Raw genomic sequence first — 27,192 nt, 5'->3', positions numbered from 1 at the left:
TCTAATTCTATGTCTTGTAATCCTTTATATTAAAATGCCCCTATTATCAATGAAAGTACGATTCAATTCTCTCCCAATTTAGTTTTCCTTAAACATAAATAAATATTTCGTTAGCAGGTCTTAATGGGTTCCAACAGGTACCCCCGACCCATTATCTTGATATTGTTCAACCCAATAACATTTGCAACCCATTAAAGCCCAGCCGTTTGTTCAACCCATTAAAGCCCAACCGTTTGTTAGGCCGAGTTAATTGACATCCTTGGCATTTTCCTTTCACTATACTTTGGTCACTTTATTTATTATTTGTAACACAAATTATTCAACTCCCACCGTGGGCAAACCCACGACCACAATGTTAAGAATCTTGCGCTCTACCAACTGAGCTAGACCGGCAGATTGCTTGGTTTGTTTTTTTAATTTTTTACCTTAATTGAAATGAGATCAAAGAAAACACAAAGCAGTAACTGAAATCTTTCAATTGATCAATTCACAGTTACACTTTACTTGTTGGTAAAATGGTAAGTACAGGCCTAAATGGTAAGCTAAACCTCAGTTTGATGCAACAATACAATGTACAACGAAATCAGTAGAACATAGAGATGAACGAACACAGTCGAAACATTGAGCCCACAAAGAACAAGCAAACCCATAAATGCCAGTGTTAAAGAACACCCACCAAGATCGAATGCCCCAAGAATTTACTCAATTTCATCCGGGTTATAAGCATGAACGTCACCGAAGTTATCAAGATAGTATTAGGGAAGGGTACTTAGCGGTAGGGCTCATTGGCTTGGGAGCTGCCACCCTTTGATGGCCCCAAGAAATCAAGGATGGATGACTTATTTTCTAGGATAGTAAGGTTTGCATTGTTGTCATTGGACGCAGGTGGAGAAGAGCCAGCATTTGCTGCCCTGCCACCAGAGGTAGCGATGGAGTGGTTGCTTTCTTGAACTGATAACGGTGAGGAAGAAAGTTCTTGCTTGCTTCTTGGCGCATTGCTTAAGGATGATGGGCCAGCATTTGCTGCCCTACCACCAGAGGCGGCGGTGGACTGGTTGCTTTCTTGAATTGACAATGGTGGGGAAGTAAGATCGTCTGTGCTTCTTGGCGCTTTGATCAAGGATGATGAGCGGTTCGGTGGAATTACGAAAATCACAAATTGGACCGACGCCACTAGAAGAGTGAGAACGAGAAGTGGAAGATGCGTCACCATTGAAGTGAGGACTGAGGAGTCAGAATCTTCTTAGTGATGAGGGACTTGAACAGAGAACAATTTTGGGCGAAAAAGAGAGTTGGTGTTTACTGGGTTTCATAAAAATGAAAGCTTTCCTTTATTGTTGTTGTTTATTGTACTTATATAACCCCCCACATATGTTCTTAGGGCCATTCCAATACAAACGGGCCGCTTTCAAAATGGGTCCTTTAATCTTGTTTATGTTGTGATGGGGTTCCTGTTTGGATTGTTTTATGATATATGGACCAACACGTCAAGTCAAGTCCAAATTTTCTTTTCTCAAGTCCTTTTGTCTTTTCCATGAAAAAACTGAATTCGACCATATTAAAATGGGAGTTTCTATTCATACATCTAATATTAGTATTTGTACCTCTCTCTCTTTTTCCAAATAATAGTTGACTCTATCAAGTATCAACTTATGTCAAATTACCAATAAAGACATAAATAAGGAAAAAAAAAATCTCTTCTTATTTCTACGAACAGTAATACTCTTCAATTTGGGGAAAACTTTTTCCTCCAATGTAAACGCTAAAATATATATCGTCAAACGTTATTTAACATTGTAGTCAAAATTTTCAGAATTTGACTTTGTCCTCGTAAAGTGATAGATTTCCTTGCTCACACAGCTAACAATTTAGAAGATCTATCACTACGCTATAAAAAAATAAAAAATAAAAGGAGAGAAAATGGGAAATACAAAGACACCTCAGTTGATGAAGCCCTACTCATTCTGAATGCAAACAAACATGTGAACGACCGGCGACAAAAAGTAGTACTCCAGCACGTTTATATGGTAAACGCAGCAATGGGTAGTTGTCCACAAGATCTTCTCGCACATCATTAGTCAGAGCAATTTTATGTGGAACTATTATATAGATATGATGAAAAATTCAACCCTAGCCCTATGATGAGCAAACAAGGTATTGTTGCCTACGCTAACCAAGAGTCTACAATTCATTGAAAAAGCTAGCACCTCTGTAACTCATATATGGAGGATGAACTTCCAAAAAATAGCTGCAGTTCCAAATCTTCAAAAACTGAAGGAGCTCCAACTAATGATTTTTGAAAGTATGAATAAAATCTATAGAAAAAAAAGGGCTTTTATTGATTTTATTGGATGATGGGCATTATAGGAAGATTAGAGAGGTGTAGATAGCAAAATGGTTATTTGTAAAAGTAAGTTGGAGGTCTATTAAGTGGGGAGGTTCAAATGCCAAATTTGGAGGTATGAATAGAAGCACCCTATTAAAAATATTGACAAAAAAAAACCCATATTAAAAATAGTCGTGACATGCCGGTATAAAAATTTCAAAATTTTCTGTTTAGGCCCGGCCCTAACTGAAACATAACAAACGAGTCCCACACTTTTGGGTTTCAAACAAGCGATTGGACCCAACCTGTACCGAAATATATGAATATGTTTATTTTCATTCAACTTACAACATATTGATGAGAGATTTGTTGTTTTCTCGAGTTATACTTTTATATAGACTCGACCGCACTGAATACCACAAATTAGCCATTAACTAATCGAGTGTTCCTAATTTTCTCATTTCAAACTCTAACTCTCATTTTTACAAATTTTCAACCAAATTGAAAATCATTATAACATTTATAATAGTGATTTATCATTTATGAACATGAAATGTTCATGTTTGACAGACTTGGTTCGTCTATTGATTTGATCTAGTTTGGTATGTTCACAATTTCAATTTGGTTGAGAATTTACATAACTGATCCACTCATGAATATCTAAACATCTAATGATTGATTTGCTGAAATGTAATCGAATGGTAGATCTTACAACCGTTAATTAGAAAGTTCTTATGAAGTTCTCATTAGATTTGAGGAAAATTCTACAATGTGTTAACGTATGACATGCATACAATTTCCTTAAAAGTGGTAAAATGAGTCCTCGAAGTGGTAACATGAGTCCTTCAAGTGGTAAATTTTCTTAGTTACCATATGAGTCCACAAAATAGTAATATTAGTCCTCAAAGTGGTAACATGAGTCCTTAAAGTGGTAAATTTTCTTAATTTACCATGCGAGTCCTCAAAATAGTAATATTAGTCCTCAAAGTGGTAACATGAGTCCCTAGGTTTACCCTAGGGACTCATGTTAACATACCATAGGTTTACCCTAGATTTGAATGCAATATTCAAGCTCATAAGTATGACTCATGTTTTTCAATGTGAAGGTTAAACGAGGAAGAGGTGCAAAGTTGAACACTGGATCGGTTTTCAATTATGAAAATAGCCTATTCGGCCTCCCCGATTTCTCAAGGCTAAAGGGAAAAGGCAAAAGGTAGTTGCCTGTGGGACTTGACAAAACATTGAGCATTGTTGTCTCTTCTTACCTGGTTATGAGAGGCCAACTGAAAAAAAAAAAAAAAATGAAGCAATTGCTAACAAGACTGCAGAAAAACTGAAGGAAACACCATACCAAACACATGTAATTTATATTTTGTTTGTTGGTCATCATACACTTAAAAACAACTCGAGATGGTTTAATGATTCTTGCACTATTTCAAACCATCATCTTGAGACTATATGTACACTAAAGGACAGAGTAGGAGCCTTTAGATCAAGGTTTCAAATTTCGGTTTCGGTTTCGGTTTCGATTTCGGTACTTCAAATTTAAGGAAATTTCGGAGAAAGTTTCGATTTCAGTGGAAATTTCGGTTAAAAATAAAGAAATCAAATTAATTGCATTTATAAAATGATATTTTTGAATGAAACTTTTACATAGACTAAACTAACCTATTTACAATATAACATCTCTAAAATTATACATTTATAATATAATTATGATATTTTATATGGATGAGTAATTAACTAGTACCATAGTAGGTTGATAAACTAGTGTTTTTATCTATGTGTATTGATAATGTGTTCTATATTGATAATGTAAATATGATTTACTTTTTTTAATAATTAGAAAATTACAAGAGGGTGGGGCGGGGCACGTAAAACTAAAACCCTGTGAATGAAAATGAACAAGTTCAACAAAAGGAATATAAAAGCTACTATGATGTGGTTCGATCTAGCTGGTTGAACTGCTTTCATTTAGTATCATACAATATTGCTCCCAAGTACATGAATTTTGGAAATGATTTTCGTACTTCATCACATGGTTATTGTATGTGTACGTGTTGTTCCCTTTCCACATGCAATCCATATATCGGATATTTTGGAATTACCTAATATGATGTTACAGTGTATAAAGCATATAATATTTGAGACGAATCAAAAAGGAAATCATGTTATGGTTTGAGCATTCAACTTTGTAGCAGATAAAAACAAAAAGGTTTTTTGTTGTATTCAACTTGATTGCCAAAAAAAAAAATCAAAATTTCATATTTTCTCTATAAAAGTATGAAGTAAAATTCATTGTAGGTGACATAAAAATTTAACAGAAATTTTAGAGAAATTTCGGACAAAATTTCGGTGTGAATTTTTAAATATATATTGTGTGTGTAGATATTTCAGAAATTAAGAATTTCGTGGAAATGTACGGAAAATTTCGGGAAACTTCTGATGGAAATGATATATCATATGAATTTCGTTTCGGTACTTCAAAATTACGGAAATTTCGGCAGTTTCGGAGAAATTTAAAACCTTGCTTTAGATTGCTTAGACAAGGCACCGTAGATAATAATAACACAAATTATGTCTAACTATGTTCTTCACTTATAGAAACAGTATCTTGGTTTCAACATTTTTGGCCAATAAATTATGTTTTACAGATTATTCAAAGTATATGGCTCCAAACATTAGTTCCGATAAAAATTGCTAACAACTTCTCTAGAAAAAGTTGGCTCAATCTTGTTACTATGATCAGTGCTATGTGGCATGACAATTAAGGGACATTGCTATTCCTACTTCAGTTGCAAAACAATAGCAAATAGGCCATACAGCAATAAAAGGCACTAAAATTCTTACTTATTATGTCATAAAACACCAAAATTGCAAGTAGCAACTGAAAACTCAACGCGCAAAACATCGCACTAATCCCAATTTCAAGCAAAATCCAATACTCAAAACTCAAAAACAAAGCCAACAAACACAGAAAGATACAATCTTGACGAGAAAAGCCGAATCCAAAGAACCCAACAAGCCAAAAAAAGATAGGAGCTTTGATTAGTACCATATGGAGAGGAAGTGATTGGAGAGTAGAGGAAGATGACGACGAAGATAAATACGTCGACTAAAGAACAAGATAAATATATACATGTGTTCATGCTGTAAGTATTGTTTAGTTTCAATTAGCAAAGTAATTGGGAGGACAGAGATGAGAGCTTAGAGTTGGAAAGGACGGTGAGAGGTTGAAGTTAGAGAAGACGATCGATGTTCCTTTTGGCGTTTGGCGTGTTCTTCTGCCATTTTTTTTTCTTTTGATCGTGTACAATATTGATATAAAGAGTACTCTTATTCTATTATTCTTCTTCCTCTTTTATTTCTTTTTAGTTTTTGTGGATTTCAATTTTCCAAATTTTAATTGTGTTTTTTCTTTTAATGAAGAAAAGTTTAATTTTACATTAGAAAATGTAATGCCATGTAATTTGACACATCAGCCTGTTTTATGTTGACATCATTCAAACAATAAATCTGAACCATTGAACATTTTAAAATCTAATGGTTCACAAGGTGTGTCAAAATTTGTGTAAAAAAAGGTGTCCCTTGATCCGGACCCATGTAAAATTGAGCAAAAGTCTAAGAGGTGGTAACCAATAGTCATGATCACTCGATAATCAAGTTAACAAGAATTTTTTAGTCACTTACCTTTGCATTTAATATCATATGAAGGTTTTACTCAAAACTATATTAAAAAAAAGAAGACAAAATGTTGTTTACTCCCTGTACTTATAGGGAGTCGACGTTTCAGTCATTGATATTTTAATTTCACCTAAAAACTCCCTAAACTCTCCAATTTCACCCAATTGGTCCTTGTCGTTAATTTTCCGTCAAGAGCTCTGTTATCTTACTGACGTGGCATTCCGTACATGACCAAAATGTCTATTTTACCCTCATTGACTTTTTTTTTGCCTTCTCTTTTTCTTTTTATGTCTTCGTGCTCTCTCTCTCTCTCTCTCTCTCTCTCTCTCTCTCTCTCTCTCTCTCTCCAGACCTGCACTTAGGCTGTCAATGGGTCGTGTCGGGTTTGGTTTGTGTCGAGTTGGGTTCGTGTCGGGTCAAAGTATTTGTAGTGTCGCAAGAGACAAACCCAAACCCAACCCATTTAATAATCGTGTCAAAAATTTAAACTCAAACCCAACCTATTTATTAAACGGGTTACCCGTTTCCAACCCGCTTAACCCATTTAATAAATAGGTCGTGTAGTATTAGACAAAATGACCCATTTAAAGATTAACAATATGACCCATTTAACTAAAAAAAAAGCATAAATTGATTAAATTCACTAAAAACTCCACAAGACGAAAAATATAAATAATTATATATAATTTTTAAATAATTAAATCCAATAATTATAAAGAAAAATATTTCAAATTGTTTAATCCTATGATCAAATACTCCCAACGTCCAAAATTTCAAGAACAAGTACAGCATAATTGGGTTATATGGGTTCACTTCGTGTTGGTGGGTTGACCCGTGACTAACTCATTTATTAAATGGGTCATGGCGGGTTGACCCACGGCCGATCCGCTTTTTAATTGTGCAGGTTCAACCCACTTTATTTCGTGCGGATTTTGAGTCGTGTTATCAGGTCGTGTCGGAATTGACAGCCCTACCTGCACTATCTTCTTACCCTCTCTCTGCACGGACCGAATCCCTATCTCCATCGACAGCGAGAGCGGCGCCACGATGGCCACGAATGTCAGGATCAGCACCGGCTGCGACGGCGAAGACGTCTCGGTCTGGCCCAAGAAGTAGACTTTGTTGTTCCCGATTCCATGAAAGCTCCCTCCTTCTTCTTCAAATTCCTTATTGAGATTCGAGAAATCCTAGTGATATTGGTAAATTGACTCCAGCCGATCTCACTCGGTGCCTACTGGAAACGTCGCCTCCATATATTTTGAAGGTTGCGCTGCTCTTCTACGTATTCCTGTTTCGGCTGTGGCTGCGAGGCCTTGACGCGTTGGCGCGTGTGGCGGTGGCTTCCTCCTTCGCTGCCTGCTGGGCCTTTCTCTATGCTCATTTCCTCCTTGTAGGGTTTAAATTTCGGACAGATAGAGGCTATGGAGAATTTGGGGTTTGGTGAAGAAGGTGTTTGGTTTGGTTTTGGCCAGTAACCCGACCTGTGGTATGATGCCATGCGGTGGCGCGGCGAGCTTGTGATCTGGGTTTTCAGTTGACACCAAAATCGATATGTCTCTCACTCTGTCATGAATTGCTGGGTTTTCAATTGAAGTCTCGAGCTCATGATCAACTGGTCTTGCTCTTGGTTCGATTCAGAAATCTTCAAACTTGGTTAGTAAGTTGCTACCTTGCTGTTGGTTTGAATAATGAATGTACGAATTTCAGTTGCTGCCTTGATCAAATTATATGATTGAGCTGTTGACAAGTTGGATAATTAGATGTTTAAGTGTTTTCCTGTTTTCACAAGCTTTTTAGATGTTAGTTTAAGGATGAGATTTTTGAAATGGTGATTGACATTGAACAGGTCTCGGCAACTGAATGCCCTTAACTTTGAAATGATTTCTCAACTATTGGAACTTTTCCTTGCATATGAAGAGGATGCTAATGTCAAGTTGGTGATTCTCAAGGGGAAAGGAAGAGCATTTTGTACTGGTGGTGATGTCGCATGGTTTGTCATTTTTGCAAGGAGAAGTCAGCAAGGATTTCAGAGAGGGTTGCAGAGCTATACTGTCGGACAAGGATAGGAACCCAATGATCATATGGTTGAGAAGTACTTTTCTGAGTTGGATGATGAAGAATGGGAAAAGTTAAAGCTCCCTGCAAGATTCAAAAAAAAAATAAACAGAGGAGGAGAGAGAGCTGGAAGAAGAAGAGGTAAAAAGAGGAGGAAAAAAAATAGAGAGGAAAAAAAAAAGTCTGTGAGGGTAAAATAGACATTTTGGTCGTGTACAGAATACCACGTTAGCAAAATAATGGAGCTTTTGACAGAAAATTAACAACAAGGATCAATTGAGTGAAATTGGAGAGTTTAGGGAGTTTTTAGGTGAAATTAAAATGTCAGGGACTAAAACGTCGACTCCCTATAAGTATAGAGAGTCAACAATATTTCGTCCAAAAAAAAAAACATGAAAAGTGAAAGAAATAGAAAGAGTTAAAGGGATCAACAAAGACTTTATAAGCATGTTAAGCAAAAAATATAAGATATCTATAATAGAAAAGCTAAGGTCAAGGGGTGATTTGACCCCTTCGACCCTAGCTAATTATGCCCTTGATAGAGACCACAAATTTTGTGTCAAAAGATTCACTAAAACTTAAACCCATGACAAATGTTAGCTAGTTAACATGAATATTGTGTAAACGGGTTAGTACTGTAAAAAGATGGTAACTTTTTTTTTTGTGTCAACAAAAGTTATTACAAAAAAAATAAAAAATAAAAAACACTCACATGTAGGGGTTAGTAAATTGGCAACACATTTCCCTAGTTCCCTACTTTGGGTTCAAATGTTAGTAAACATCCTAAAATAAGAAATCACTTCACTCCATTCCTCTCAACCTTATTCAAGTTTAGTAAGAAGAAAACCACCATAGGTGGTCGAGTTGGTAAGCGCCTCCAAGTGTGGGAATTCCACACCACTGGTGAATCTCGCCAAGTCTAATTAGAGTTTTAAATCTCAATCTATTCTAGATGGACAGGCAGAGGGGAGGAAGCAATTTGGCATGACCTCCCAGCATGAATTAGTCTCTTGGCTTTTACCTTCTTATGCCAGTCAACACTTATTTATTTTGTGTTCTACCTTTGGGGTTTTAGTCCCAAGGAAAAATTTAGGAAGGCACCCAAAATCTGTATAACTTATGCTGGAGTATGAGCAACTTCTTCACTCAGAAAAGATATCTGAAATAGCAAACAATTTCTGTAACTTTGATGCCACTGAAATTGATGTGAGAAATATCAGATACAAAATACCTTGAAAATTGGAATCCATGCAGGACTAATTAAGTAATATCACTACAACAATGTTACGGCAGAAGATGAAGAGAAACCAAATCCAACATGAATGAGGCTGGAGAAAGAAAAAGAAAATTGTACTGCCATCTCAATTGAACACTGGTTGGTATTTGTAAACACGACTGATTCTCTGGTCTAATTCATATGCTGAATCATGATAGCGGCTTTGCACGAGTGGCAGGATCTTCCTTGGATTCAACATGTATCATAAAAACATATCCCAACGTCCACAAGAAAATGTATGGAAAGGGTACCCATGACAGACATGCAAAAAGACTTAAGATGCTTCCAACATATTGAGGATCTTTTATATACCCAAATGGAAATTCTGTCACCCAGGGAATGTTCTTTCCGAAACGAACTCCATAGTAAGTACCAGCTTCACCTAACAACTGATAAACCCTGCAAATTCAGAATAACCACATACAGATATAAGAAACATGATCAATTTTCTGAAACCTCAAAAAGGACTTGTAGCCCCAAATCATCAACCACAGAACTCTTGGAGAAAATACATCTATATGAAAAACAAATTTGTGTTAACAACAGAAGCATATAAATGCAGGACCAGGAGTCCACTGGACTAACTAACAAAAGAAGAAACAACTAAGACATACAAACAACAAAAATATGTCACAGCTGCATCCTAGAAAGAGTAGACTCTGAAGAGAGTAAAACAAAGCCTGATCATATGGAAACAACACATGTATATCACAGACTAAGCCTTCAATAATTTCTCTTTCTGTTGATCTTTAGGCTCAGGTAAATCTAGTTCTTTTGATCAAGACAAACCAAAATTTCATAAAGAAACTTCAAATAAAGCACATCTCAAAAAACCAATTCAAACACTGGTGTCCATCATTTCTTATCCTTACTCTATTCTCAATATGTCTATCTGACAATATCCTTACTCTATTCTCAATATGCCTCCCATCATACAAACTTCTCATTTCATCCACTTTACACTTGCAGATGATATGGTAGACAAGTTTTCTCAGGCTAGTTACTTGATGCAAATTCAGATATGAATCCCTTTTCATTTCATAATAAAATTCGTGTCTTATTAAAGAAAGAAATAGATCAGTAATTGGTAGCAAAGGTTGTAAACTTGTAATCCGGTATTATCTTTATCTCTAGAATAAGTTTAGCATGACACTTCTCAGTACTCTCTTCTCCTTGTCTCCCAATATTGCACTACACTACAAGCCTAACTGACAAGGATCCCTACACATTCTGCTGCATTGAAACACAGGGACATCAAACCAGACTAGACATCTGGGCCAGCTTCTATAACAATTCATGGAGTGAGTACCGGATTAGCACATTGATCTTTGTAACAGATACTTGTAAAGGGGAAATCCTATTGATGGATTTGTGCATTTTAATTTTGTCTGAATCTTTACACCCATTTTTAGCACACCATGAAGACCACACCCTCAGACATTTCACTAGCCTTACAGAATCATTTCATTCCCTTGACATGTATTGATGCTGTCTTCTTTCCTCTGCTAGGTTAGTTTACACAGAAGAGCCCCGTTTCCCAGTAACAAACTCGGAAGAGTTGGTTCCAGTAAGGATCCAAACAAAAAGGAAATGCTTGTTTATCTATACTGGAGTCTGGAGGATAAAGTAACAGATGTTCATGGAAATGATGACTGATATCTCTCATCATTTTATCAATTCTAGTATCGAAAACATGAGCTGAACGTCACTCAATGTAGTTTGAAATGCACCATGTTTTCCACATTAAGCTTGAAGAACATGGCCAATTGGGCATCATCAGTGATCAATCAAGGAGATTCACTCAAGAGCATCCAAACCATTAAATCTAAATAAAATTAAAAGCTTCCCATGACCCAAAATCTTGTCAAAGCAACAGTAAATGCTAAGCAAGTTAGTTTCCAACACCACAACAATCAAACGTTTAAAGACATGAATGATGGAACCTATCTGCGTGAGGAAATGTAATCATTAAATGGGGGCTGACCTGAAGTTGAGAAACTGGCCAAAGGCAATGAGGGGCCAGAAGTAAAGAGGAGGAGGCCAAGAGATGGTTGAGACTGAAACGAGAGAGAGGAACTGAATCAGCTTCAGGAAATGAGCTACATAGGCCATAACCTTGCATGGGTCACGCCCGTTCCCACAGAGGGCAACCCATGTTTGCGGGGAAGTCCATAGCCAATAGTAAAATGGGAAAGGTGAAAGCACTCCTATTGCTGCTGCTATCCCCATTGTTTTTCACCGGAACTTTTCTCACACTTTCTCGGAGAAATGGTTCGGTATCTCGGCGAATCTCTGCGAACTTTGATACAGAAGGAGGACCGTACTGGGTCGTAGTACAGGCCCATTCTTACAGCCCAATGTTTAGCAGGCTTTTGTAGTTTTGAGATTGTATTGAAAGCCATTTATTTTATTGAAGATAAAAACTAGACATAATGGTCCACTCAACATGTACGACAGAATGGAAAAAAATTATGTAAATAACTTCACATACTCGATCGGTGGTGCAATATTGTCATGCGGGGGATCCTAGAGAACCTGAGGATCACCAACTCAACTAGGACTGGAATTTGGAAATGCATCACGTTAGCCAAAGAAGCTTTCATGCTTAATCTCGAAAAATATACCAGCCCATATATATAAACCGAGAAATGAGAAAACGTAAGAAGACAGATTACCAGCCCAATATCCCCAGCTATCTCTGGCAACAAGTATGTCCACATGAAAACCATTGTCAGGAGCAAGCAACAGTAGGGGTGGACTTTCCAAAAAAAAAAAAAAAAAACCGACAAACCGCACTGAATTGACAAAAAATAATCAAAATTGAACCAAATTGACGATTGTGGTGCAATTTTCGATTAGTGTTTATAATAAACCGAAAAATAACCGAACCAAACCAATATAAAATTATTAGGTAAAATTTATATTTGTTCAAGAAAATCTGAATTGTGTGTCTGGCCCAAACTCTAGTTACTTGTTTGAGTTATACGAAATAGGGTTAATTTTAGAGATATTCTCGTAGATATCCAATCATTGTACGATTTTGTTTTCTTGTAAGACTCTGATTCTATGCTTGTAATCATCTATATAAAGAGACCTCTATTATCAATGAAAGCACAACTCAATTCTTTTCTAATTTCGATTTCCTAAAACATGTTATCAGCACAAAGCTCTAATCCTGAAACCCTAAAATCGTAACCTTCAAACCCTAGCTTCCTCCGCCGCACACCTAGAATCCCTCAATCCCAGAAGTCCAGAACCGGCAGCGGAACTGGCTGGAAAACACCCGAACCGGCCACTGGAAGTTCTGGACCGGCCTGTTAGTCTCGCTCTACCTCTGCTAGCCTCTCCTGCACAGCACCCCCGTGCGGCAACCCCATCAGCTAGCCTCGCTAGCGCCTTCTGGTTAGCCTCGTTTCGCCTCAACAACAGCCTGCCCTAGCGCCCCCTTGCACACCAACCTACAGTCCCGCTCTAACCTCGCCTCGACAGCGCGCAAGCCTCACATCAGTAGCGCCCTTGCCTAGTCTCAACATGTGCTGCTATCCTCACTTCACCTAGCAGCGCATGAGTATGCACACCACGCCCACGCCCAGCCTTGCACTCAGTTAGCCTCAATGCCAGCAAGCTACCAGCCAGCAACCAACCACTGCTGGCCACCACCGTCGACCTTCGGCCAGATTCCGGCCACACAATTTCGAGGTTTTTTTTTTTTTGAGTTTTTTCAATTTCTCTTCTTTTTCTTAGGGACTTGCAACCTCCTTTCTTCTACCCCCTTTTCTTCTTTCATAGGAAAACCTAAGCCGAACTGTGGGGGGTTCGTGCTATCTCCAAGCTTGGAGCTTGTTAAGATCTCCAAACTAAGAGTTTGTAAAGAATTTATGATCGACCACTCACATCATTGTTTCAATCTAATCCAATACCTCTTGGAATCTAATTTCTTGGGAATGACTACACTCAGAATTTTTTTTTGTTTTCGTGGTAGATTTTGCCACTCCGAAACTAAACCTATTTCTTGTTATTTTTCAGGATGAGTAACCTAAACAAACTTAACTTTACTCCATTAGAAACAACTGGCTCTGGATATCACAGGTAGGTTTGTGATGCACGCCAGCATCTCAAGGCCTAAGGAATCCTGGATACAATTCTTAAGCCAAGTCAAGATGTGCTAACTGTTGAGCAAGCTCAAGCTTTGGAAGCAAATAGAGCATCCTTGGAGGCAAATAAGGCGAAAGTCATCATCCTAATGAATCGTCATATGGATGATTCGCTCCAGTACGAGTATATGAATGAAGAAGACCCCAAAAGAATGTGGGTCTCACTTGAAGAACACTTTGGCAACGTCTGTGACTCCTTACTTCTTGGCCTAGAAGTGAGATGGCATAATCTCCACTTCTGTGACTTCAAGACAGTTTTTGACTACAACTCGGAGACACTTCGCATTAAATCCTTAATGAAATTATATGGAAAAGATATCACAGATGCGATGTTGATTGAGAGGACTCTCTCAACATTCCCCGTCCTTACTTTGATGGTTGCTAAGAACCATCAAATTGATGTTACTGCAGGACGGATCACAAGGTTTCATGAGCTCATTGGAGCTATCAATGTTGCTAAAAAAACATAACAATATCCTTGTGAAGAACTATAATTCGAGGCCCATGGGAATAGAGCATATTTCAGAGTCCAATTATAGTAGCGGGCCTAAGGGAGGGCGCCAAGAGCGAAACCCTACATCTAGGGAAATTTGTAAACGTTCTGGTCCATATTCTCGCTCTAATGAGGAAGGTAACCTCTAAAATTGGAGAACACAAAACTGAAGAGGTCAACGTAGAAAGAGAGAGGGAGGCAATGCCTCTGGCCATGTTAGTGGCACCCTCAACATTAAGAGCCATCCAAATGATGCTTTCAAAACACCTCAATCAATGGAGTCTGAGCATAGAGATGAATGTTTTCGATATGAAGCATCCGGTCATTGGGCACACATTTGTAGAGCTCGTGAGAATGCTGTTACTGCCTATAAACTGTATTGTGAAGCAAGAGAAGCTCGCTACATGGAACAAGAAGATTAAGAAGGTGATCTAGAGTGAAGGGTTGAAGACTTCAAATCTAGCTAGGATCAATAAATCACCAATTTTGTTTAAGTCTTTATTTTTCCAAGAGATCTAATAAGCAATTGTCATCTATTTTGTAGTAAATGTCATTGGTTTAGGTTTTTCTTCAACTAGGCTCATCCAAAGTGAGTATGATATCTAGGAAGGTTTTAAGATAAGTGGTACTTAAGCGAGCTTTGCTCCACCGACATCTCTCTACTCACCTAGTCATATTTATTTTGGAGTTACCATACGAAATGAAACTATTACCATTGTTTTGCATGAGCTAGTATTTGGATTAGATTCTCTTAATGGTTAAGAAACAATGATGTACTCCGTTGGATTATAAATAAAATTTTGAGTTGTATTCATTATGACTCTATTTGAAATTCTAAGCATATTACTTTGTGACAATGATGACTCGGCCATCAAAATTAGTTCAAGGATATGGAATAGCCCAAATTCGGCTTGTCAAATGGCACCTTGATTACCGTCACAGAAACTCTGTATGCTTCTAGGGCGAATCAAACCCTATTAAGCCATTCGAGCAAACAGATTCCATACTAAAACGCATGTAGAGAACGAAAAAGGGTTCTTTTGCACTACCTCTAATAATTGCGAACAAATGTGCATCTTAGAGAAACTTATGTGCCTCTCTAGTGGATTTTTATGTCACCACTATTCGAGCCATTAAATCCAATAAAGTTATTAGAGAAGATCTCTTGGATTTAGACACATATGGGCTTTGTCATGTTAGGATAGGTCCATCATAGTTGTTTGAACCCAAAATAAGCATTTTGACCTGACAAGGCATGTCTTGGAGAAATTGAGCCAATGTCAGTGACTCAAGCTATATATTGTCGACAATTTCGAAATATATTATTAGGAGGCTAAATAAAGCCTACCTGCATAATTATGGAAGATTATGCAAGCTGCAAGAATGCAAATATTCATACTCCATTCAATTAAGGAATGTGGCATGCACGTGGAGAAGCATTATTTAACTACATTTTATGGTGACTTAATTGGAAAACCTATCACGATTCCATTAGTGTTTAAGTGCTTAAACCTAAAAATTCCATTAGTGTTTAAGTGCTTAAACCTAACAATTCCATTAGTGTTTAAAGTGCTTAAATATAACAATTCCATTAATGCTTAAGTGCTTAACCCATCATGATTTGTTTAAGGCCAACCATTATGGCTTGGTAGCCTATATATAGAGGCTATGATGAAGTAACAGAGACAATTCATTAACTAATCTCTACGATTATCCAAGCCTCTCTAGAGCAACCATTCTCCTTCTCTTACTGGTGACCACACTCCAGTCCCAGAATTCTCAGGAGTCGACTGTCAGTGCCACCAAACCCTCTGTCAACGTGCTTCGGTCCTAGTCTCCTCGGGAGCCCACTATAGTACCGCGACCATAACGGTTACAGAACCAGCCAAGCAAGGGTAACGCCCTCGCAAACCAGCCAAGCTAAAGTCATGCTTTAGCAAGTTCTCCCCACTTCCCGGGGATTTTCGCTCTGCTAGATCTACGGCGTCTATTATCGATTATGCGATATTGAACAAATTAAGCAAAAGTCCTCACCACGAGGCACAAAGACCCCTGCGACGAGGTTTGTGCTCTCCTCGTCTACAATCACTTGAAAGAAGTCAGGTCAAGGGACATCCCTGACGACCGCACCCTATGGTGCTGGCACGCCCGCACACAGAAAAGAGACTATTGATCAGCTGCAACAAAACTGGAGCCAAACAATAGTCATGATATATATGATGATCCGTCAATTAAAGACTTCACACAGACATCCGTCAATTTCAAGCAAAATAAAGCACAAATCAAAAGTTGATTCCTGGACTAAGTGTGACTGCCACCACTGTCCCTAGCACCACCGCTAGCCTAGGGCTAGCATAGTCCATATCCATGATGCCATGGATGGTGTCCATCATGGTGATAGTGCCACAGGTGATGCTGCAATCACCAACTTTGCTTCAAATAAAGTTTTAACGCTCAGGTCCAACCAAAATTCTTATTGGTTGCTTATAAGGCCTCTCGCTCATTCTACAAAGCTCGTTCCTTAGGGAATTAGGACTGTGTAAGTATGTTGGTCTATCACCATTCAACACATGACTTTCCCAAAGCTAATAGGAAATCAGAAGTTGCAAAGCACTAGGAGAGTATTTCTCCTACTTGTCCGGAGATTTAAGGAAATAGGTCAAGACTGCAGAATCAGATCAAGAAGAGAGAATCAAGGGGAATCATGCTCACCGATCTTGAGTTAAAAGGTGATATTCATTCTTATCTTCTGCATGATTCAAATTGATATGCATATCAAATAGACTGATTGAATATACTCATCTGCATTAAAAGCTTTTGATATGCATATCAATTATAGGTTGGATTTTCAAAACATTAAAATGTATTGAATGTTTATCGAAATCAGTTTGAAAATCTTTCCTTGTTTATCTTTTTTTCAGTAACAAGAAAAGATTTGTTTGAGGGCGAGTTTTGCTCCACTATAAAAGGTCTTTTAAACTGCATTGTGAAAGTAGAGTTTTTGGTGTTGGGAATCTTTGATTATTTCGTGTATTACATAGTCTTCATAAACAGATTTCTGAAAAAACTCTCCTTGATATTTATCTTCACTGCATTCTTTCCCACATATCATACTTGAGATCAGTGAGCCCTTGATACAAGGCGAAAGGGAAAGCTTGATTCGTTGAAGCTTACCAGACATTGAGAGACTTAAGTTTGCAGTATAGGATTATCAAATTGTATACAAGTTAGCTATATTGCTAGTAACGTGGTTGTTTTGAATACTATAACTTGTGATCTGTAACAATTGATTTAATAGTGGATTTGTTTCTCGTGTTGGCTACGTTAAAAGCCACGCAGTGAAGTTTCCTCAGTGATGAGGTTTACACTACGTCAACAATTGTTGAGGTCTTCCTAATTGTGTAGTTTTTTTACAAAGCCTTGTTTGTTATTCAAAAACATAGGGTTTCTATTCCATCTAGTGTTTTCAGACTGAGACCATCCTACACAAAGGATACTAAAATACTAATTCCATTCTTGCATAGAATCCATGGGGATTCTGTGGACCGATTCAACTAACATGCGGACGTTTAAATATTTCATGATGTTGGTTGACGTGCAAACACGCTGGTCACGTGTTGTGTCATTTTCCACTTGTAATGCTCCTTATACTACACCCTAGATCATTCCATTCAGTCAATTGGACTTGACAATGCTAAAGAGTTTACATCGAAAGCTTTCGATGATTATTGCATATCACTGAGACTGATGTTGGACATCATATTGCCATGTACACACCCAAATAGTCTTGTGGAAATAACTACGATGGTAGCTCAGACATTGGTAATGCATACCAATCTCCCTATATCCGCTTGGGTTATGAAATATCGCATGCAACTATGCTAATTCGTTTACTACCCACCGCCACTCAATCTATCTCTACGTTACAGCTTGTGAATGAGTACAAGTATCTTGTACTTACACACATTTAAGTGAGCCATTTATGTGCCTCCACAACGCACTACGATGGGTCCTCACAAATGAATAGGCAAATACTTTGGATATGAGACTCCAACAATCGTCTGCTACTTAATACCCTTGCTAGGGCAATCTCTTTACCGCATGTCTTGCGGATTGTCACTTTGATAAGACAGTCTTCCCGTCATTAGGGGGAGATAAGAACACTGATATTCAACAGGATCGACAAGAATTGTCGTGGTCTGTCTCCACTATGTCTCATCTCGATTCCCTCTAAAGTGATGAGATCACACATATCTGCTGCAAACATGCCTACAAGGATAGGAGTCCCGACGAGAAGACATAAACGCCACCCTACACAGAGGTAGGCATGGCACCAATGCCATAGAGTGTGGCATTCTGGCATCACAGGTCATGACCTTAGTTAGGATGCGTGGGAGGCCCGTGTGTTCGAATGTACTTTGGCACAATCCAATCTTTTGATCATCGACACTCAAAATCCATCTCATGAGAATCTTCTGAATTATGGTTATCATTGGGGGACGCCTCAATGTCAGAACCTACTCCTCATAATATAGAGCTCTCTGAAAAATACACCAGTGTACATGAAACATGGGATAAAAACTCCATCATGATTGATGATGTATTCGTACATTTCATAGCACATGAGTTTGTTGACTATGATGATATCGAACCACGCTTCGTTGATGAATGAATGCCAACGTAGAGAAAATTGGCCTAAATGGAAAGATGCGATCCAAGTTAAGTTGGATTCTGTAACGAACAAGAAGGTTTATAGAGCCAGTGATGCCAACACGTCTTAACATAAAACCTATTGACTAATGGGTCTTCGTTAGAAAGTGTGATGAGAAAAAGAGATGGTAATCTCGCCTTATGACTCAAGGCTTCTCACAAAATTCCCTAGAATCGACTACAATGAGACATATTCTCTAGTAATGGATGTCTTTGCACTCCACTACCTTGTCAGTTTGGTAGTTTCTGAATAACTGAACATGCAGCTTACGAATGTGGTCACTACATATCTCTGTGGGGATCTAGATACGAAATATACATGAAGGTTCTTGGTGAACTTCATTTACTCAAGTCAAGTGGCTCTAGACCACAGAGAGCGTTTTCAATGAGGTTGAAATGCTCACTAAAATGACTACTTGTTTGGGAAGGGATATGTAAATGCCTTCGCATTCCTGTAACGAGTTTCGGATTCTATCGCGGTTCATGTTGGTGACATGATCTTCATTGGAAACCCTTAAAGAGTTAAGGGAAACCGCTGAAAACTTGAAATCCGATTTTGAGATGAAAGATCTTGGGAGAACATGATTATGTCTCAGTTTGGAACTTGAGCGTCATGTTGATGGATGCTTAGGCGTGTTGACAAGGTCAAGCCTTTAAGCACGCACATGATCGTCCGTAGTCTTCATCCTAAAAAGGATCCTCTTCATCCGAAGGATGATGATGAAGATGTGCCAAAGGCAAAAGTGCCCTACTTAAGTACAATAGGCGCATTATTGTCCTTATCCTAGTGCACAAGACTGGACATCTCATTTGCAGTGGACTTGTTAGCTAGATATAACTTTGCGCCAACGTGACGTCATTAGATTGGTGTAAAAGATATCTTTCGGTACTTGAGATATATAATTGATATGGGCTTGTTTTATCCCATCACATACCAGGAACGCTGCCAACACTGGCCTGCGTCCTCTGTCCCCATCCTAAAATGACATTGGTGTTTTGGAAGGTTTTGCTAATTTTGGGTACCTCTCTGACCCACACAATGGTCCTTCCCAAACTAGTTATGTGTTCACCATAGGTAAGAATGAAATATCTTGGAGGTCTATAAAACAGACCCTCATCGCCATATCTTCAAATCATACTGAGATTATTGCTCTTCACGAAGTAGTTCATGAATGTATGTGGATTGGATCCATAATTACGCATGTTCGAAACAATTGTGGTTTGAAGTCTACCACATATGAGACTACGAGCATTTATGAGGATAATGTCGCTTGCATTAAACAAATGAAGCAAGGCTACATCAAAGGCGATGACACCAAGCATAATAAGCAATAACAGACTCTCCTTAAGATCAAAGTGAACTAAGTTCGATCTGAGAATAGTTTGGCAAAACTTGTTCACTAAGTCATTGCCTAAATTCTGCTTTCGAGAAACATGTTGGTAGCATCATTTGCGGAAGTTATCCAAACTCCCATAACAGTAGTCATCAGGGGGAGATGCAGATATTAGAGAGATGTCTACATGTATGGTCTCGAAACATGAAAGGTGTGTTGTACTACTTTTCTTCTTCGACCGAGGTTATTTTTGTCCCACATGGTTTTTGTTACTCAACAAGGTCTTTGACGAGGCAACGAGAGGAGCACCGCATTTGGGCTACACAATGGGAAGTGTTCAAGTATATCTGAATTGTATGTCTAGCCCAAACTCTAGTTACTTGTCTGACTTGAAATAGGGTTAATCTTAGAGATATTCTCGTAGATATCCAATCATTGTACAATTATGTTTCCTTGTAAGACTCTGATTCTATGCTTGTAATCTTCTATATAAATAGACCTCTATTATCAATTAAAGCACAAGTCAATTCTCTCTCAATTTTAATTTCCTAAAACAATATTTGTATTATAGGAAATTATATTTGTTATTCTAATATACTTTAATTATGTGATTAATTTTCTATTTCTATTTTTGAATTTTTTTGAGTTATAACTTAATTCTAATTGTATTTAATTTCATATATTGTCTTGTTGGTCTTTTGATGTATATTTTCGGTTTAAATTAAATTTGTGGATAATGATGTTCTACCTTTGATAATCAAGAATCTTTATTGATAGGGAAAATTTTGCTGACAGAACATGAAGTTTTTGCCACTGATAATTAAGTTTCCTTAACTTTCAGAAAAAACAAATTAGTACCTAAACTAACAAAACCGACACACTTTTGGTACATGATGTCAATAACATCATTAATCTTATGCCATTATTCTTTTTTCAAATGGTAGTTTGATATTCTCTCTCTCTCTCTCTCTCTCTCTCTCTTTCTCTCTCTCTCTCTCTCTCAATTTTAAATGCTCCCCCTTTACTCAATCTAAGCCATCTTCACCCACACCATTATTTTTCTCACTCTCTCTTACTCTCACTCACAAGCTCTTTGACAACACCCACCTTTTCTAATACCCGCCCTTCCGATTTAGGGCTGATTGTGTTCAAGGCCTGGCTGCTAGACCCAGTGGCCAAGCTCAATTTGTGGAATGAAGAGGATGATAGTCCTTGCAATTGGGTCAGTGTCGATCAAATGTGACTTGAGAAGCAACAGAGTCTCTAAGCTTGCTCTAAATGAGTTTGGCTCTAGGAATGTAAATCAAGGCCTTTTGAGGTTGTAGTTCATTCAGAGACTCTCACTGAAGAGTTGAAAATTGGAAGGGGATTGGGTTCTTGGGTCTTGGAATCGAAAGATTAGCTAGATTATGAGGCGAAGACTGGGGAGATATAGTGGGTTTATGGGTTGGAGGTGAATAAGCTCTTAGCTCTTATCACTTCCATCACCATCTCTCTCTGATATTTGGAAAATAAAAGAGAGAGAGAGAGAGAGAGAGAGAGAACTGACAGTGTGTAGAGAGACGAGAAGAGACAAGTTTACCCTTGAAAATATGTCAGGTGGCTTGCTAACTAACAGAGTCGTTAATGGCATGTACCATGATTGGGTCGTGTTTGTTAGTCCAGGTAATGATTTGCTATTTCTGGAAGTTAAGGAAGCTTAATTATCAATCGCGAAAAGTTCGATCATGTACTGTTTCTAAAATTCCCTATTCGATAAAAATGGTCTAATTATGATATTTACATGTTTGACCACTCAATTACCACAACCACAATAAGTCTGGTCGTAAGTGCAGTTTTAGTTCTACTAGGAGTAATTTATTATATTTACAATATTTGTTACATGTTTCTAAATAATGTTACATATAAAGAAAGAATATGTTGTTATTATGGTAAATTTTATTTTAAAAATAACACGGGCTTGTTAACTAATTGACTTGACGTTTTGATCAAAAGTACCAAATTTGTAGTAGAGAATTAACAAGTTTTGGGTTAATCTTTTAGGAATTCTTGGTAATATTCCTAAATTTTTCCAAATGATTACATCACCCATTTGAATTTTCATACACCACAATTTTCCTGTAACTTGAAATAGATTGAGAGATTGATTGATGAGACCATCTAAATGTAGCTATGTCCCATCCTGTTTCTTTGAACGTATGTGGTACTGTAGTTAGCAAGCTGAAGATCTCACAAATTATGCTTTTTGAATGTAGCCATGTTGTCGAAAGTTTGATGATGGGTAAATGTAGGGCTGGGCTCGAGTAGGGCCGGGTCCGAAAATCATTAAGACCGAGACCGAAACTATCGGTTCGGGCTGGTTCGGGCTTTTTTAGAAATGAAGACCGACAAAAACCGAACCCATTCGGGCCGGTTGCACTTCTGTGACTTCTGTCACTCATTCTAGTACCTAGGAGAATGCAGATCCAAATATCAAATAATCTCATTAACATAACAATAATCATGCATTACTACAAGTTTATACTTTATAGCTTACAACACAAACTCACAAATACATTGTCCATTGTCCAACAGAAAACAATCCAAATTATTCAATCATTTCAACCATGTGTTCAATCAATTGAAATTCAAATTTTAAATGGTACTACAACTGCAACAGAAACAGGAACACAATTTCCAGTTTTGCACAAATAGCTGCTGGGCCGGCTCCCTTGCTCAACAGGTTCAGAACTCCATGACAAGTTGACAACTCCCTGACAAGCTCAACACAAAGTAATTTTATCTCATACATTTCAATTTCATTCACAAATAAAGAGGATTGAAAAAGTCAAATTGAAAACCCTTAAATCTAGATTACTCACCGAACTGAGTTGCGAGGAGAGGCTACGGCGACGGCAACAGGAGAATTGAAAGGGCTAAACAGTGGAGGTGAACTTCTGAAGCTTCTCATCTAATCCAGGAGTCGCTGGCGGAGGAGGATTTCGGAGAAGGAGAGTGGTGCAGTAGCTAGTAATGGATGGAGAGAGAGTGAAGGGTGAGACTGTGAGGGAGGGACTGAGAGGGAGATTTCAGAAATTGGGGCTGAGATGGTGTCGACTCGAGAGAGAGGGAGACTGAGGTGAGTGAGGTCGGGTTACTCGACTGGAAGAGACATGTTTTAGCGTTTTAGGGTTGTTAACTTGTTTTTTTTTTTTTAATATTTAACATATTATTATATCACCTAATCAAGGACTGACATGTGGCAACTGATACAAGATTCGGGTCGGTTCGGGCTTTCGATCCCTGAAAATGTGAAGCCCGTGACCGAACCTATTATATGAAATCGGGTTGGGCTTTAGACCGAACTGAAAATTTCTATATTAAAACCGAACTGAATAGAACTTTTTTCCTCGGTTCAGGTCGGGTCCGGATGCCCAGCCCTAGGTAAATGGAGGTTGTCAAAATCTGGGGCTGTAGGTGGGAAGAATGGAATGTAGATTCAAAACGAAAAACAAAAATGGGTAATATTGAAGCAAAGTATACGATAGAGGTAGATGACAATTTGATAGAAGTATAGAACCACTCTTTCACTTATCTAAAATACACACACATAATGAGAAAAATTTTCGCGTATAGTTTAATCAATCAAACAACATTATTTTTTTTAGGTAACGGAACGAATCTATTGATAAAAATCATACGACTACACTCCATCAAGCTTGGTAGATCGAGAGATCCCTAAATTACTCAATACTTGCTCAGCTAAAAGCAAATAAAACTGAAGGAAAAACCAAACTAAGTCTACAAAAGCATGCTTATTTTCAACTAAACCAAAAGGAAAATAAAACTAAAGTCCAAAAGACATGCAAAAAGAAAACTTTTAAAACTTATAGCCTACAAAACCCAAAGTAGAAGCCCTGCCTTGACCATCCTTGTCGCCTAAGATCATCCTAGTGTACGACGCAAACGAACAAAACAGAAATGCTAATACTCGAGGAAGTTTTCGTGAAGAGAAGAAAAATAAGGAAGTTTTCTTATCACGCACTGCTTCAATATTTTTATCTTTATGTATTTTTTCTTGTTTTATTTTGTCATGATAATTTTTTTTGAAAGTAAAGAGTTCATACCATTAGTATGACCCTAGTTCATACCAATAGTATGACCCTAGTTCATAGATTAGAAATAGTACAAAATAAATTGACTACTCCGTTTAGACATTGATAGCTCAGAGTAGTCTATGCTAACAAAAACACCTCACCTCGTAGGCAGTATGTTTTACCAAACTCCAAACGCCGAGCACGCAATTATGGTAAGCTGGAATTAAACACCTCCAATGCCAATGCCGGAGGCATCACAAGCAACTTCAAAAACCTTGGAAAGATCAGGATGTCGTAAAACAGGGGCCTCCATCATTTTTTTTCTTAATAGTGTCAAAGGCTTAAGCTGCAGCAGGGGACCAACGAAACTCTCCTTGTTTCAAGCAATCAGTGATGGGAGCCATAATAGTACTAAACCCCAGGATAAAGCGTCGATAGAAAGAAGCTAGACCATGGAAACCACGGGCCTCAGTGATGGTGCGAGGTGTAGGCCAATGCCGAATGGCAGCCACTTTTTCAGGGTCAGCGCTAACACAGGCAGCAGAGATAATAAAGCCCAAAAAGAGGACCTGTGGCTGGAAGAAGGAACACTTCTTGAGGTTAGCATACAATTTTTCTTGACGAAGCGTAAGGAAGACTGTGCGAAAGTGCTCTAGATGCTCATCACGAGTCCGACTATAAATAAGAATATCATCAAAATAGACCACCAAAAACTTGCCAATATATGGACGTAAAACATGGTTCAAAACTCGCATGAAGGTACTAGGAGCGTTAGACATGCCAAACGGCATAACTAACCATTCATATAGGCCGTCAGGTGTTTTAAACGCAGTTTTCCACTCATCACCCATGCGAATACGAATCTGATGGTAGCCGGTACGTAGATCAATTTTGGAGAACCATGTAGAACCAGCCAAGTCATCAAGCATATCATCAAGTCGTGGAATAGGGAATCGATACTTGACGGTAATTTTGTTGATGGCCCGACTATCAACACACATTCGCCACGAACCATCTTTTTTAGGTGTAAGAAGAACTAGTACAGCACATGGACTAAGGCTATGTCGAATGAAACCTTTGTCCAAAAGGCCCTGAATTTTTCTGGTTAACTCAGCTCGTTCAGTAGGATTCATGCGATAATGAGCGAGGTTAGGAAGCTGTGAACCGGGAACAAGATCAATGGCATGTTGGATCTCCCGCAGAGGTGGTAATTCATTAGGTAAGTCATCTGGAATAATATCAGTAAAGTCATCCAAAAAATGTTGAGTGTCCGAGTCAGGTGAAGAATCGAGTGTAGGAGCAGAACTTTCTTTTAAGACCAAGGCAAACATAAGACCAGATTCCTGACTTGCACGTGCAAACTGACCTGGGGTCAATATGGTGAGTTGGTGTGGCTCAGAAGGAGAGATAGACGGGGAAGGACGGGCTACAGGTTTCGAGGGCCGTAAGGTAATTGTTGTGCCACCATGATTAAAGACATATGTGTTTTCTCGCCCAAAATGATGGAGATCACGATCATAAATCCACGGGCGCCCCAACAAAATGTGAGCAACATCCATAGGAAGGACATCACAATAAAGATCCTCATAATAAGAGCCCAACTTCAGAGGGACAAGGCATCTTTCGATAACGGGTAACTGTGTCTTGTCAACCCATGCCACACAAAAAGCATGAGGGTGAGGTTCAAGAGTCAAATTCAGTTTTGTGAGGGCTGCTTTAGAGACCACATTCATAGTACTACCCCCATCGATGACTAACTTGCAAGGATGGCCATTGCAGGGAACAAATGTATGGAAGATACTAGTCCGTTTCCAAGCATCCGAGTCTAAAGGAACAGAGTAGATACAACGCATGACCTGTAATTGGGGGTGGGGATCACCATTAGTGTAGCAATCATCAAGATCAAGATCATAGACATCCTCCATTGGTTCAATAATTTCCTCATTAGTGACCCCATGAAGATTCTCAGATTCTGTAGGCACAAGGGTTAAAGTGCGTTGGGGGCAACGAGAGGCAATATGGCCTTTAGCATGACAGTAATGGCACTCGATTTGGGAAGAAAAATTGGAGGGAGCAGGGGCTTTATCGGCAAAGAATGGGGGGCGAGCACTGGCAAAAAGTTAGGAGGATGAGATGAGGAGGGAATGCCTTGCCGTGTAACCTGTGGTGGAGCGGGAGCAGTCGAAGAAGGAAAACTAGTAGATGGAACAGAGGATTGGGAGGTACCAAAAAAACGGCGAGTAGGAGATGGGCGAAGATACTTCTCCACTTCTAAAGCTTTATGGAAAGTTTCATCAACAGTGCTTGGAGAATGTAGGGTTACTTCACGCTTGATGTCAGCCCGTAAGCCATTGAGGAATCGAGTAACTGTGATATAAGGCTCCTCTAGAATTTCACAACGTAACATGAGCTCTTCAAAACGAGCCATGTAGTCACTCACAGTTTGTGAACCTTGCCGAAAATTCAAAAGTTGATCGAGGAGTTTACTGCGATAATAGTAAGGAAGGTATTTTTCTTTCAACTTGAGCTTCATCTCTGTCCAATGGACAATCAGAGCTTCACCCATGTGGTGCAGTTGAAACATCACTTTTTGCTAGTGTTTTTTGGCGGAGCCTACCAATTTTAGCTTTGCAAAACGTACCCGCTGCGCATCATCCATACCATACCAGTCAAAATAATCATCCATAGCCGCTAGCCAATCGAGAAAAAAAACTGGGATCCATTCGACCGTCAAACTCAGGAGCGTCAACTTTGGTACGCCGAGTAATGTCAGTGGTGTCCTCATATCGGCATTGCCGTCGGTCATAAGGAGGAGATTGAAAAGGATCAAAGTAACGAGAACGATGACCTAACTGTGGTGAAAAAGGTTGGTCAAAGGGATAAGAACTATCATGTTGCTGATCCTCCTGGTGTGGGTAAGAACCTTTCGATCCTTGTGGCATAGGAAGAATGCCATCAGTGACCGGTTTTGGATTGGGGGTGTCGTCCTGTTTGGACTCTGCAATCTGAAGTTGTTTCTGCATCTTCTCACAAAATGCATGGAGAAACATGGTCGTCTCCTCTTGGGATCGGGTCACAGCCCTG

At 38.6% G+C, this 27,192-nt stretch overlaps 1 protein-coding gene across 1 annotated transcript; it reads right to left on the bottom strand.

Moving 5' to 3' along the window:
* Positions 1–9,221: 9,221 nt before the first annotated feature.
* LOC112189137 (phosphatidyl-N-methylethanolamine N-methyltransferase) lies at positions 9,222–11,675 on the bottom strand. The gene is made up of 2 exons (XM_024328411.2): positions 11,326–11,675; positions 9,222–9,740 (listed from the first exon to the last, which is right to left on the bottom strand). The coding sequence occupies exons 1-2, from the start codon at positions 11,568–11,570 to the stop codon at positions 9,491–9,493; spliced, it is 495 nt and encodes a 164-aa protein (XP_024184179.1). The 5' UTR covers positions 11,571–11,675; the 3' UTR covers positions 9,222–9,490.
* Between the last annotated feature and the right edge of the window lie 15,517 nt (positions 11,676–27,192).

This window comes from Rosa chinensis, chromosome 2 (genome assembly GCF_002994745.2).
Source record: "Rosa chinensis cultivar Old Blush chromosome 2, RchiOBHm-V2, whole genome shotgun sequence".
Taxonomy (NCBI): Eukaryota; Viridiplantae; Streptophyta; class Magnoliopsida; order Rosales; family Rosaceae; genus Rosa; species Rosa chinensis.
Note: the sequence above shows the minus strand (reverse complement) of the source record. Positions and strands in the feature narration are given on the sequence as shown.